The sequence below is a fragment of the Dermacentor albipictus genome, chromosome 1, assembly GCF_038994185.2.
Source record: "Dermacentor albipictus isolate Rhodes 1998 colony chromosome 1, USDA_Dalb.pri_finalv2, whole genome shotgun sequence".
NCBI lineage: Eukaryota > Metazoa > Arthropoda > Arachnida > Ixodida > Ixodidae > Dermacentor > Dermacentor albipictus.
Genome location: NC_091821.1, coordinates 356,898,473 through 356,913,729, shown reverse-complemented (window position 1 = coordinate 356,913,729; position 15,257 = coordinate 356,898,473). Strand labels below are relative to the sequence as shown.

The 15,257-nt window shown below is 42.7% G+C and overlaps 2 protein-coding genes across 3 annotated transcripts in view; both read right to left on the bottom strand.

Moving 5' to 3' along the window:
* LOC135902155 (MAU2 chromatid cohesion factor homolog) overlaps positions 1-7,494 on the bottom strand; it is a 44,576-nt gene extending 37,082 nt beyond the window's left edge. Inside the window, exons 1-6 of the mRNA XM_065432081.1 lie at positions 6,898-7,494; positions 6,480-6,497; positions 6,323-6,388; positions 5,480-5,575; positions 2,936-3,058; positions 345-500 (exon numbers count right to left, since the gene is read on the bottom strand). Coding sequence (XP_065288153.1) covers positions 345-500; positions 2,936-3,058; positions 5,480-5,575; positions 6,323-6,388; positions 6,480-6,497; positions 6,898-7,149 — 711 coding nt within the window. The 5' untranslated portion in view covers positions 7,150-7,494. The remainder of the gene's footprint in view (positions 1-344; positions 501-2,935; positions 3,059-5,479; positions 5,576-6,322; positions 6,389-6,479; positions 6,498-6,897) is intronic.
* Positions 7,495-8,278: 784 nt separating this feature from the next.
* The window catches only part of LOC135902180 (myogenesis-regulating glycosidase-like), a 29,682-nt gene continuing 22,703 nt past the window's right edge, over positions 8,279-15,257 (bottom strand). For both annotated transcript variants that reach the window (XM_065432153.2, XM_065432144.2), the window contains exon 8: positions 8,279-12,999. In XM_065432153.2, the coding sequence (XP_065288225.1) occupies positions 12,676-12,999 (324 nt within the window). In that variant the 3' untranslated portion in view covers positions 8,279-12,675. The remainder of the gene's footprint in view (positions 13,000-15,257) is intronic.

Below are 15,257 nucleotides of genomic sequence, written 5' to 3'. Positions count from 1 at the left end.
TTGCGCTAGTTGATTCCAACTTGCGGCTGCAAATTTTCAAATTTCATCACCCCACCTAATTTTCTGCCATCCTCGACTGTGCTTCCCTTTCCTTGGCACCCATTCTGTAACTCTAATAGTCCAGCAGATGTCTACCAGCAGATGGCTCCCCGTTTGCTCTCTGATCCACACCACTCTCTTCCTGTCTCTTAAATTTACACCTAACATTTTTCGCTCTGTTCCTCTTTGCACGGTCCTTAACTTGTTCTTGAGCTTCTTTGCCAACCTCCAAGTTTCTGCCCCATATGTTTGCTCAAAAGGTCCAAAGGTCAAAGGTTAGGACAGAAGGTCAAAAGGTCACAAACCTGCCCTGCAGAAAGATAATGGCAGACTTGTAGGACAAGGAAGAACACCTTGAGCGCTTCCTTGTGCTGGGTGGAGCCCTGCCATGCTTCCACTAGCTGTCCTGCCTGACTCAGTACTTGATGCACCTCAGCCAGCTTGCGATCCACCATCAGCAGCTAGTGGTGTACAAGGGAGAAGAGGACAAAAGACAATAGAAACAACAGGCAGTGTTCAATAAACACGCTCCTCGAGTGCAGCCTTGCAACCTTGTACATCCCCGTCTCCCAATTTACTGCTCATTAAATAGCTGGCCTTCTATATGATGGAAGCAGTAGTTCTGTGGCACAGTTTCGATTTATCTTAATGAAGTGTCTGCACATTGCTAAGACACTTTTCCACAACTTTGTGTCATCTGCCAATCCTGGCATTTCATTAGCACCAGGTACAACCACCCACAAAATACTGAGTGGCAAGCGAAAGTGTGGCTGCGCTCCACGGAGCACCAGTGCAGCTGCAGATGCCACACATTGAATCAAGTCTGTACAGTGACACCTATAGCCGCAGTTTTATCTCATCTGCTACTTTATTTGGACCTGCCAAGCCTGCATCTTAGTGCGGTGAAGTGAATTTTACCTGCAGTAGCGTATCGCCACTGTGGCAAGCCAACCTTGAGTTAGGATGCTGTATGCAAACAGATGGCAGTTTCACCGCTTCAAGCCCAGTACACTGCCAAGCCTGCGTCAGTGACTCCAGTAAGCATTTCCATCGACGTGCTCAAACAGTGTAACAGATGACACAAAGCCATCCTTCTAGGCATCACTGTGGTTGCAAAGATTTGCTTTGACATGCAGCCACAGCAGCTGCACTGCATTTGCGTGTCCTGCATTAATTTGTGGGCGACTGTACGTTCCACTCACACTCATGGAGCACTGAGAGGCAAATGCCAAACGACATATCTTTTCAAGAACTCCATGTGCTCCATAGCTCCAATATTTTATTTTCCCATGTGAGTAACAGGAACATATGGGTTTATGTAGGATCCCCACATGTGCTGTGGGACCATTCTTAATGGATATGGGGGTTATGGGACATGGTATTTATAATAGGAATACCATGAAGGGGCAGCAATGGCCAAACTAAGAGTGTTCTTAATTGCTAAATGGGGATATTTAACAATGACCTAGTAAATGAGATGCATTACAGGTTTTTGTACAGCAAAGATTTCATGCATTCTGGCACTTCTGTCTAAGCAAAAAAAAAGAAAAGAAAAGAAAAGAAAGAGCAACACCCCTTGAACATGATATTCGCAATGTGTCTCTGGCTCCCAAAATCAATTCAACAAGCAAAATCGTAGCCTTTAAGATCCGCATTTAAAATCCAGAGTGTGCCACCCTGTGAGACATGGGTTTGGATACCACCTATTGACAGGATGGCTCAAAATGTTTTCGACCCACTGAGGCCAAGCCAATGCAGGCATTTAGTTTCAAGGTTGCACTGAATAATTGAAGAAAGCTTCTAGAAGTCAGTTTCACGCATAAGCCAGCTTTTAAAAACCCTTTTAAGTAGATTCCCGCAAAGATTGACTGAAACAGCCTTCCACCTGATGTTGCTAGCATCACAGGTTCCGATAGGTTCGGTTTGTTCAAAATTTACCTACAAGAGTGAAATACAGTACTGGTGCTTTCATTTTTTGCCTTTCATGCACCAGCTCATGCCAAATTTGTCATATAAGTTTATTTTACAACTTTTTTTCCACGAGCGCATGTGTTGATTTTTTCGACTTCCCCAGCCTTATAACTACTGCACAGAATATTTGCTATACATACATACAGGTTTTCTACTCTCTTCTGTAATGCATTTGCAACTAGAGGTAAATGACTGAGGTAAGGATTATGTCTTCTGCTACACTGTATTACATGGAATACACTTTCCAGTGAATTTAAATTGCAGAAACCCACATCAAGTGAACAAAAAAAGGTCTTTTAAGAGAGAAGATTATGGGGTTTTACGTGCCAGAACCACTTTCTGATTATGAGGCACGCCGTAGTGGAGGACTCCAGAAATTTTGACCACCTGGGGTGCTTTAACATGCACCTAAATCGAAGTACACGGGTGTTTTCGCATTTCACCCCCATCCCATCGTCTTTTAGCAGCAACTAGCTATAATGGGCCACCATTTTGAGACTAATTTGATTTCTCTCGATTGTGTATGGTGTTGGTTTTACGGGTGCTGCGAGTCGAAAGTTACAGTATCATGAAGTGCAAAGTATGCCTCAAGTGGTTCAAGTAATAGCTAGATGAACCACTCGATACATACTTTATGCACTTTGTGATACTGCAACTTTCGACTTGCAGCACCCATAAAACTAACACCTTACACAATCCAGAAAAATAAAATTAGACTTAATATGGTGGTCTATTATAGCTGGTTATTGCCAAAAGTAGCACTTATTTTTTTTTTTGGTCACCACCCTGAATACCAGAGCACACGGTAACGACAAATATAGAGCCGAGCTGCACGGTTATAACTGAATTTACAGTGGACAAAAAAGTTGACTTGTAACAGTTATTAATGGGTTCGTGCACATTGTGTTAAGTGGAGTAAACTCACCATGCCTTCGCTGAGAAGGAAAAGAATACGTGTGTACTGTGCTCCCATCATGTGAGCATACTCTGCCCCGATGCTCAAAAAGCTGCAGGCACTTGGATAGTCTCGTTCCATGGCAAACATTTGCTGTGGACAAATCAAGCCAGGAAATGCTTGTAATAAGGTGATTGATCAAAGCTTTAATTTGTACCCTGCCCAGCTTTGCTTCCATTGTGGTGCAATTACATTGCAAGAGGCCCTTGCCTTTGACCACTTCCCTTTCTTACTGTAATTATGTAAACAGCCCTTTGATACCTCTCATGTACACTGGTATTGGTACAATCAAAGTCACACAAAAAGGAAAGAAAAATGTGCTTCGACAAGTATTCAGCCATGTTTGTCGCACTCATGGCACGCAATCTCTACAAGCAATCAGGGTTCCCCCTTCTAAACAAAACGAGATATAAAATTTGCACAAGGTATTGTTTGGTAAGAAAGGCTCGCATAACATTTGATGCATGCACATAATGCCATTCACAATTGGATCTCCAGTCAACTGAGAAGTCTCTAAACAATAAAAAACTGCCTTCACTTATCTGGTGCACCATGATAATTACAGTAATTAAACAGCAGCAGATCCTTAGATGTGGGTAGAGTGCTGTGTTCAGTGAAGGAAATATGTAGGATACTAGAGCATCACACATTATTTTAATGAAATGCAAGCCTGGTAACACTGGCCAAATTATAAATTGCTTTGCTTAAATAAATACAGCGGATTCATAAGCTGCCTAAAAGTGAGGCATTTTTATTGAACGACTTGAAATTATTGAGCAGAAGTTAACTGGACCATACTTTCACTCAGAAACTGGTGCCTCTGGCCAACAACTGCTGCTGTCTTACAGCACCGTCATTATTTGGAATTGTCCTCACTTGAATCAGTCTTACTGCCTAAGACTACAAATAGTATCGTTCTCCCTTATATTCAAACAGAAGGACCACTTGACAATTCTGAATAATGAGTCGTCAAATAAAAAAAGAAAGAACTATTGAACCCGTGCTCAAAACTTTTGATATTTGCACACCCCTAGTTTGTTCACATTTGCTTGCTTCCACATGACAAAGGTCGAATACAGAAATTTTTACTTTTCTTTAGGTGCTGCTAAATTGCAATTTGTGACAGTAAGGGAGGTTATGGGTAATGTCTCTAAGTTTGTTACTCCTCTTTTATTTCTGGGACGCCTTTTGCTAGCATAGTATTATATCCACTGAGCATAGTTTTTTAATTTGGTGTAAAACTTCAGCCTTAGCTGCGAATAAGTGCATTTAACAGTGGGGGAACAAATAAAGAAAGAAATATATTTTCTTCTTCATTTGTGAAAGGGCCTGAAGCCACCTCTGACATTTTTTAGACATCTTTAAATAAACACCTGCATCACACACAGTAAACCGTGACGATTATCTTTTGTGAACATGCCAGTGCTATACGCTGGGGGAGTGCCACAAATTCAAAATACAATCCCGTGCTTCTCTCTGGGCTTTTCCTGTCACTTCTTCACACATCATGATGTCACCACGGCAAAAGCTGATAATTGGTCAGTCAACAAGAGATGATAGCACTAACGTGACGATAACCACCTGCACATTCTGAAACAGATGGGGTCTTGCCCATTGTGTGCCACTAATCTCTTTATGAAGCTTCCATTCAGTTGGTGTCAAACGGAGGGTGAAAGGGTCAAGCAATGAAGGAGCCTTTCTTTGGGTGTCTTGATGCAACCCGTAGCTTTCACTGCACTGCATGGAGTTGGTGAGGGTATGCGCAAGCAGGAGAGAGCGCATGTGGTGAGGGTAGTGAAGACGAGCAAGAAACTGCAGCAGCCACACAGTCACTCATCAAACACCTGTAACTTTGCTATTACAGCATCATTAAAAAAAAATCTTGTTGCCATATGTTCATTGTAGAAAGATACACAGTTGCCACCATGTAACAAATTTTCGAGCTAAGAGTGGTTTAGAGACCCTTTTAAAAGTACTGAAATGACATCTACAAGTTGTAATTTTCCTGTGCTGAATAATGTTCAGATCGTCTAAACTCTAGAATAATACTAGCAAGTGTCACAGCGCCCCAAATATTTACTATAGCCCTCATTCCTACAAACCAGTTTCGGAACCCAGCAGGTGTATACATTGACATACTTGCTAGATCCATTCCTGTGATTGCTGTGGCTGCCCGATTTGAGTGCAGCCATGAGAAATACGTTTATGAGCAATGTCATCCTAAGTAGCCTTATTGCTATATAATGTCAGCAAATTTTGCTCTTTGTCATCACGTCATGAAAACGTCAATGATGCCAGGTCCAGCCATCCAAGGTCAACTTTAGTATCAAATGTAAAAAATCTTAAAGTGTTTCCCAATCTCCATACTTGCTAAGTGTTATCCTTTTAGGTGCAAGAAGCATGTAGTACAGTTTCTACAACTTCAAAAATATGTGTTAGCACTTCCTCTAACACCACTTGCATTGAAACAAATGAACATGCTTTAGAAAAAAACTAAGATATATATATACTCACAACAATTCTGAAGATGAGACGGCAATGCCAAAGCGTAGAGTGCCGGGAACACTCGATGGCTGTATTCAGGATTTGCTTCGCAAGTGCTGTCTGGTTCTGGTTCAAGCAATGCAGAGACAATGTAGCAATAGCTCTTACACATATCAGTCTAAGGTGCTGCCTTAACCCTTCGTAAGGTATCACTTATTCGTGCCATATCTCTGCACAGACAGCCACAATAGTTATGCCGTTTCCATGCCTTACATCATGATTATGCAAGGAAAGATCCCTTTTAGGTGTTCGGCTATGTTGGTATGCCACCATTGTTTGTTACAAAGATATTTAAGACTGTTACACCACAACAAGCAATAGAGAAAAACAAAATATGATAAAAACAATATAATTTTTAATTGTTACATAGAAACTAGTATTAACCTTCTTGCGCGTGTGTGGCATTAGTTTCTCCTCTTAGGTGAGTGAACAGTGCATCCATGACACAAATTTTTATAAACGAATCTACATAATATTTAAGTACAAATGTAGCTAAATGCAAGGAGCATTTACGGCAACAGATGCTTTTTTGCGAGCACAGCAACGTTCTTGTCCACAAGAACATTACACATATAAAAATGCACCAGATGCGGCCTACGGTCAAATAACTAAAATCAGCGGTGTTTTTTAAAGCCAAATGTCACGATTACTATAATAGTGAAATGAAATTACTGATTCCGCGACCCTGACATGGACAGCATAAAACAAGCATTGGAGTACCACAGTAATGTTGAAACTGTTTTGCTTCGCACGTTTTGCGTGCTCTATGTCAATTTGAAAGCGATAAATAATAAAGGACATCAACGCACTTACTCTTCTTTCATACAGATCGGCCAATGCACTGGCCGCCTGAAACTTCACATCATCCATACCTGCAATCTGCACAAAATGTCAAGGAATGAACGCTTTTCTTTTTTTCTTTTTCTGCCTGGAGTAGAGAGACAGCTTTGGCAATCGGTTTCAAGGATACATTCTGGGAGAGGTACCACTGTAACGAAATAATGTGTAATGTAAGCACAAATGATAAATAAAAACTAGCTTGAACTAAAATGTTGACAGTTGGACTTGGTTGCAAGTATATCATTTCAGATCGTAAAGAGTCTTGACAAAAAAGGCTAGCGAAGCTTCCAGTAATAAGATTTAGCATCTAATCTGCTGCTTTACATCACTCCTGAATAAAATGTTAATGCAGCACAGAAACAGACAAACTTTCCGTCCATGTCAAGTGACACTGGTCACTTCGAAGTTTAGTGCGCTGAGTACGACAGTTAAATAGCTAAATCACCACTACCAGCGCTTGTTCGCCATTGCATAAGTGCAAGATGAAGAAATTGCCTAACTAGCGATGCTTTACAGCTAAAAGAAGAGGAATAATAGAGAAAACATACTGCTTTCTCGAGATGTGACTGCGCAAGATCAGCGTTGTTGGTGTACAGCATGAGGTTTTGTCCCAGCTGAAGGTGCGTCAAAGCCTCGATCCTGGGAGCAGGATTGAGCTGGAACACGGCTAAAAGGCAGCGTATACAGTTTTTCATGCTCGGAGGGCTCATGGTGCGGAACTCTTCGGCCAAACCCAGCAGGGCCAGGTAGGTCGCGTCCCCGCCTGACGCCATTGCAGTAACCGCTGATGCTGATGGCATGGTGATCGCCGCATTCAATGGAGCACTCTTCCATTGCCTCTTCCGTCATCAACGCAACAGCTGCGGCTGAAACTCTGCTACTCCTATTACAGGCAGTAGCTCTCAAACTTCACTACATTAATGCTACCAGTATATAGTCCAACAGCGAAGGGCTACGCTGTAGGCTGCATGACTAGGAACGTTTTTAAGGACTTGTAGCGATATTGCCAACGGATACCACGCAGAAAGGCGCACTAGAGACTGGTATGCCGATGGGCAGCGTCGACTCGATGGGATTAATTTGGGCGGTTCGAAACGAGCATGTAAAACAACAGTAATGAGGAAGAACACAGCTAGATAAACGTAACTGTGGGCATCTGATCTTTTCTAGTCAGTTATTTAACGCTCGCTTCTCCCCAGGCGGCATTGCTCGCAACAACGCACTTCGCCGATTCACGCACGAATTTTAACTTTCCGAAGCGCCGTAGTGGTTGCTCCAATTTTTTACTCCTTGATTACCGTTCGCGTGTAGCTCGGTATCACGAATGCCTTTATCATGCATCCCGCTCTCCATCCGAGTCGAACCCGAGACCTACAGCTCGAGAAGCAATTAAATGCAATGCAGTTTCATCCAATAAAAAACACGAATTCTTGCCGTCAAAGTTTCATTGCGACCAAATATGCTGCTGCTTCACGTATTTACTTATTGGCGTTCCATGCCAACTTGCTAATGGCAGGGATGCACATGCGAGTCGCGCGATCGGTTTCTACACATGCAAAAGAATATGTCATAGAATATACAGTTACGAGAGTTGTAATAAACAAAATGCATTTCTGAAGTTTTCAATATCCTGCTATTGCTGATGCTAACAGCATCAATGTGCTACGTTTAATTATATCTACAACGCCACCAAGTTTCATCATTACTGAATTGAATTCTGGGATTTTATGTGCCAAAACCACAATTTGATTATGAGGCACACCGTAGTGGGGACACAAGATTAATTTTGCCACCACGAGATCTTTAACGTGCCCCCAATGCACAGGACACTGGTGCTTTCACATTTCGCCCCCACTCAAATGCGGCATTCTTCCCAATAACGGAGACTCATATCTGTGGCTTCTTTCAACAGCACACAGAAAACAAGCATCAAGTACTCATTTTATTCAAAAATACAATTGAAGTCAACAATTGTTTCCTGTGACTCAGCACCAACATATAAGTATCTTGATTGCATAAAAACTTGCCCCATCTCGAAACAGCATAGGAGCATTTTGTACAACCTTTGCACAGACATTCAAAAATTTGTGACACAAGTTCCTGACAGCTGCTCTTCAAGACTGTAAAGTCTGCACATAAAACAAGTGAGAAATACTAGAACAGCTGTAACAAACATACATGTTGATGGGTGACAAAGAAATAATTCTGAAGAGCACCACTCGCACACAGGCACACCTTGATCTCTGCACAGGCAGGCTTTTTGATCATCCAAGACGATGTGGGGATAAAACACAAAACACAGGTGGTTGAAGACGACACCACTACGAATGCCAGTGCTTGCAACAACGCACCTGTAACACTGGCGTTGTTTCACAAACTCTTGGTTATCACAGCCAACGGTATATGTACATATAACAAGGAACAGTTCCTACAGCACATGGTAAACCAACAGTGCCAAAGCAATACTTTTTACCACATGCACACTGGCAGAGACAACATAAACGACTTGTCAAAGCCACCAGAATTTTCTGTACTTATTGGCTTGGTGATAATGCATTATGTGGATACTTGCAAATGACAAGTCAAAAGCAAGCTAATCAAAAGTGCATAAAAAATATGAACTTTTCAGCATTATTGAACACACAAGACACCTAAATGAGACAAAACACTGCAGCATCTCATTATGACATAGTATATAAAGCAATGTATTTGTTCTCAAGCAGTGCAGTCATGACTGGTTGCACAATGACTTAATGCACTAACTTTGTGCAGAATGACTTGGTAGGACAGGGTGTCACTTAAAATGCTTGGAATGATAAGCACACGAAACACAGCAAGATTGAGCAATGGCTTCTCCATATGTTCACAGCACTGTTTCGCAAGATTTGTGAAATCGGCAGTCAAGACCACATGTTAACATGCATTCAGGATGTGAAAAGCTGAACGAAATGCCATTAAGAAAATTTCACTGATGGTCAGCTCACAAAGGACACAAGAATCATATCCTATGAAAGATCGAAGGTCAATGTGTCATGAGAGGTGGAATGACCAAAGAATAGGCAAATTTATAATGTGTTTACAGTTTTTGCCGTATACTTGAAATATACACAATAGCCAAACACAGTACAGTAGCATACTGCTCTCAGCTAAATCATATACAAAATTGTGGAAGTACATATCATGGAAGACAGAAAATCTCAAGGCCTCGCTACTCGAGTGCAGCCACTGTACTGCTCACCGGAAAGTTGCAAAGGCCACACTCAAACTACACAAGAAAAAAATTAAACGTTCCAGCCTTAATTGTGCATGCTATGCATGCGACGCAGGAGACAAAAAGTGAGCCAGTTTAGTCTTTCTTGAATGACCTTTAAATCTGTTCTCATTCCTGAATTACATTTCATCCAACACTGAGAGCCTTATAGAAGCCATAGCACAATGAGTAATAACAAAGGAACTGAAAGGCTCCTTGCAATAACTGCTGAGGAAAAGTAAGGTGGTAGCTTGTCTTTGACATATTTGTTAGACAAGTAATCTCAACAAAATTGCAAGCATCAAATGCCAGTGATGACATGCATGCAGTGAAATAGACCATGAAAGTAACTGTACATAGTCGGTTGCATGTCTCTAAATATACGTACTAGTTTGCCTACTTTGCAGTTAGAGCTGTTAAAGGGCCCCTCACCAGGTCTGGCCATTTTGAGCTGACAAGCGCAGAGCACACATTGCGTGATAACTATCATGCCTGCAAAGTTTTACATCGCTATGCGCCGCGGAAAGATATGAAATTTCAAACCGAACGCCGTTTTTTCTTTTCCTCACGCCCACCGCACTCCAACCCGGAGAATGACATACTCGCCGTTCTTGCGCCTACGTACTCGAGTCCGCAGTGTGATGTCGCTCGTGGTGACACGCGACTTCGAGAATTATTCAAAGCACCATCTGTTATTTATTTAATCTGTTGATGAATTGAAGTTTAGAGAAATAACAAAACACACAAACGGAATGTCTGCATGTTTTTTGCTTTACTTCGAACTGAAGCAAGAAGAAATACTTCTGCTTCGTCTGCTTGTTCCCACAGTCTTGCAACACATACGTAGGTACCAAAACTATGCCATTTTCTACCGTGCTCCAGCGTGTGATCATGCTCTGCGATCCGCTTGTTCTGCGTCGGTATTCGTGTAGCACTGAATTATACCGCTAGTCACGTTTCCTTGTGCACAGCGTGCAAAATCGTGCGCTGCACGAACGAGACAACAGCTCACGCATGACGCCGTCAGCGGAAATGCGTAGCGCCAGAAAAAAAGAAAAGCGAGGAGAAAGAAAAAAGTGAAGGCGGGTCCCATGATGTATGTGTCACGCAATCCTCGAGGTTCGGCATGGGAGAACACAGGGAAGGAATTTCACTTGCGAAGGTTAGATGGGCGAGTGGAGAGGGAGTCTCGCTATGCAGTGGAGCCTGCCTGCTGAAATGGGTTCGCAGCACTGAATTATTTCTATCTCGGCTATTAATGAGCTGACTTGAAAAATGTTTGTGGCAGAACGCTCCCTAGAGGAAACGTAACACCTTCCAGTGTATAACCAAAATTTACTATGGGGCCTGGTGAGGGGCCCTTTAAGGCCGCAATGATTGCAACCTCTCTGAATTGGCTGCAGATATCACTTCTACTCGCTTGCTAAATTATTATCAGTAATCAACGCATACACAGAAAAAAGAAAAGATGCACAATATAGGCAAGCCATATCAGCCAGCTCATTTTTGAAGGAGACGGAGCAAAACCCAAAAGCGTAAAAAATGCGGTGTTAAGGGAAGTGTACAAGTAAGTGGCACTGGGTTGCGAGTGACAACAGCAAGGTGCATCGACTGACACCTGTTGCAACCACCACAATAATTCAAAAGCAGCTACTCAGCACAATGCTGATGTAAAAGAAGATAGTGGTACAAGCAAAACCTAGAAATCGTAATCTCTGTTTCCAATTAAAGAGATGAACTTGTGTATCCTTGTGAGCAATAGTACTAGCTGGAAGCTTGTGCTACTCTCACCTAACACACACCAATGGTATAATCAATAATTTGTAGTTAACCAGGGCCTTAGGGCCTCAGTTGTTGAAAATGCCTGCCGAGCAAGCACTATGCAAAATAATGTAAAAATAAGGCACTCGAGAAGTGACAGTTCTCAACAAAGGTGCACCGCTGCAGCTGTCCATCACAACAAACAATGAGCAAGTGCAAGCTGGATGTCTAGTAACAGTATATTGCACTTTATGCTTTATATATAAATGCTAAAAAGGTTTCAAGTAACTTTCACATACAGGGCTGGAGCTTCCCACTTACCTGAAAGGCTTCATGATGGTTGTCCAACCCTTTGTATCTAATCCTATCCTACACAATCCTGAATATCCCAGCATCTGAACCTTGTCAAAAGTCACAAATGTGAAGTACAATTATTTCTGCTGACCTAGAATCCCTCTTATACCGCCTAAAATGGCCGCCCCACACAAGAAACATAACCAAACCTTCAACAGAGAAATGGTGAGAGGGAAGGAAGAGGGGGAGGGAGGGGGACAAGCCGTACCAAACACCACTTGGAATACAACTTCATTGAATACAGATTGAGCATGAGTTTTCGAGAAAAATACACAGCAACATAAAGTCCAACATCTGTTGAGCAAACATAAACTAGCTATAAAGGTCAAAACTAAAACAGGCTACAAATGCTCCACTGTGTGTTTGATGCTGTTTCCCCCAATTTGAGGCAAGGACGGTCGTCTTAACTACCATCAGTGTGCGCCCACTATGTACTTTCACTCTGCTATTGCAGCATTAGCATCATCAGTATCCTTAATTTCTCAAGCACTTCTCTGTAACATGTGCTCCGATACACCAAGGGTAAAGCCCCGTTGCTACAGCTTGCACCAATTTTCACCTTTTACCTATGTTGTGCTGCCATTCCGCTGAGCTCGCTGAAAGATGAGTTTCTCAGAGAAAAGTATGGCGACACTGACTCGTAAATTGCACTGAAACTTGACTACCTCAAAGGAGGTTGTGGGATGTGATTTCTTGCAAAACTGTACCCTGGTTGAGCCAGATTCAAAGCTGCATAGTACGTCTCTTTTCAGTCATGCCGCTCAAGCTAGCGCAAGAACGACACCTAGCTACCTCGCAGGTTGAAGCAAAATGGAATGCACTTCCTCTTGAGCCATGTTCGGGCTGCCAATACCGGCAATCTCTCGAGCACCAAGACAGGCAGCACAGCAAGACTGCCATCGTCAGCTGGTGCGTAATGCCACACTTCGACCTTGCCCCCAGGTTATGGATCACCAGGCTTTTAGCACTTGTCTGACCGTGAAAAGTAGGTGACCTTCTCAAGTGGTGCAGTGACGCTGATCCACTTGCCACCACGGTGCAACTTTTGGTCCTCGCACCACCAGCCTTGGGGCAGGTAGACATATGCTGAATTTCGACCTGGTTCCAACACAGGTGCTACAATAAGGTTGTTGCCCAGTGCAAACTGGTGGCCCGCTCCATATGTGTTGTGGTCTCGGGGGTCGAGCCACCACAAAGGCCTCACTAGAGGTGCTTCCTCCTCCAAGGCCTCCTTCATGGCTGGCTCCACTCGCGTCTTGCGAAATTGTGTGAGCACCCGTGATACCTGCGCACAAATGTAAGCATGCTCTCAAAATGCAGGAAACGTTTTGGTTCTGCTTGCACCATTAACCCTCTAACCAGTACTTCAAGAATGTTGTACACTTAATAGCCTTTATGATAGGGGTGTGCAAATACCAAATATGGTAGACTTCCATTAATTCGATTTCAGTTAATTCAATTTTTCGGTTAATTCAATCGTGACCAACCCCTTCAGGCATCCATACATTTATATGGGCCCAAACTTCCATTATTTCGATCTCAAAATTGGTGTTCGCCGGATAAGTCGAAGTTGGCTCATCAGCGCTGCACAATACAGCCGTGTTATGCAGTGAAGCATGCCAAGAATTGGAAGGGGCCACAGTCACGGGACATAGTGCACATTCCTTGATTATAAACACTTGCATGTGCCATCTCTGGTCACAGTACGAGCAGCTACACACTAAATAAGCATACTGGCCGCCATTCAGAGCAGTTTCCGACTTTTTTGTGGTGATTTCAGCTCTCGTATTACGTACCATGCGTATCTCGTTTACGAGACTGTTAACATGACCTAGTACACGTTCCTTAATTATACAAGCACACATGCACTGTGCACCGAGAAGCAAAGAAAAAGCATCTGTGATTTGGGAAAGCTAGCGAAAAGGAAAGCAGCGAAGATGAAAAACTCAGAAAAGTCCTGCGGTCATCTAGGGCGAACAAAAGAATGGGGATTTATCTAAGTGAAGCAAAGGCGTGTCTCGCGTCTTTTAAGGCGAAAGCCTTAATTGGCTTGTTGCAATGGCTCATACCCAAAAAAAGCAGCGTCTAGTCCAGTGATGAAAAAAATATCATCATCAAGAATGGCTCATACCCCCCCCCCCCCGTAAGTAAGCAAAGATGCAATGGCTGAATAGGAATGAAGAAACGAAAGAAGGATGAACGAAGGAAAGAAAAGAAGAAGAAATGAAAGAAAGTAAGAACAAAAGAAGAAAAGAAAGAAAGAACGACGGAAAGAAAGACAGAATGAAATAACCTTCAGGTAACGCATTAGGTGCTCACATGTTGTGTGTTGTTGAGGAGCTCGTCCTCGATATACTGCGCCATACGTTTATTTCGCACTGTGGCTCGGTATGTCTTGCAAGACGTCTGAACCCTCCGATCATATAACTTAATAAATTACCACATGTGCAGCAGGCTTTTGTCTTTATGCGCTACAGGAGTGTAACGTGCTGCCGAATTTTTTCCGCCTTTTGTTAACTCAACCCGCCAGATAATTCCACCAGTTACGTCAGTCCTGTCAGGGTCAAATTGACAGAAGTCTACTGTAGTAGATTTCAAATCTAATATTGAATCCAATCAAGAAAAAGATGCTGAATGTCAAATCAAATATCGAATATCAAGAAACTTAACACAAAAGCTTTATGCTTTCAAGTCTTCTGAAAATGTAACATGGTGCTGCACACGCTCAGAAGCCTACTCACGTTACATAACAAGAATGTTGCTAGCTATCAGCAACTTAGGTATCTAGGAATGAAGATGTAGATTATGGCGTACTCTTATTATTGAGAACACCAAATTAGTATGCCAGCGCTGAACAACTCGGTTCGAATATGAAAGTTTAGAAAATATTTTTTTATCGATAGAATGTCTGTTGAATAAACTCAACAGCTTTTTTTCCCCCTCTGAAGCTGAAGAAATAGTAAAGTTGTCCTGAATACCAAGTTGATTTTGAGTTTGGCAGTAGGCTACACTGTGCTTAATCGTAGAACGACAGAAAGCTGAGCTAGTTGGTAAGGATTAGTAAGGTAAGGTAGTCGGCGTTCGTGTTGTCCACTTCTCTACTCTTGTGTCCTGTCTGCACGCCTCACCTCTTTTTTGCTTAATCGTAACCTTCTATTGCTTGGAAAGTGTTGCTTTCCAGTTTTCTTCCAGGAAACAGAAGGGTTTTTTCATATTTATGGCATGTAGTTTCTGTAGATTACTGTCAGTTTGTTGAGGCCGATCTGCGTGACAGACAAAAGCAGGGGGACCGCTCATCACACGACTTGGCATTGCTCCGCATAGTTGTCAACGCAGGATGGGTCAGTCGCGTTCGGTGCCTATGGTAAAGAGCGGGTGCATATCCCCTGTCAGGTTCCATGTCATTTGCTGTCTGTCATAGGTTCCCAAATCAGAAGGCCCACGGCAAGTTCGTGCAACGTGAGTGTAGTGTCCAAGACAGATGCTCACTGCCTCACATAAAAAGGCTTATTTGTTGCTTGTTGCAAGAAAACTAGCCTCCAC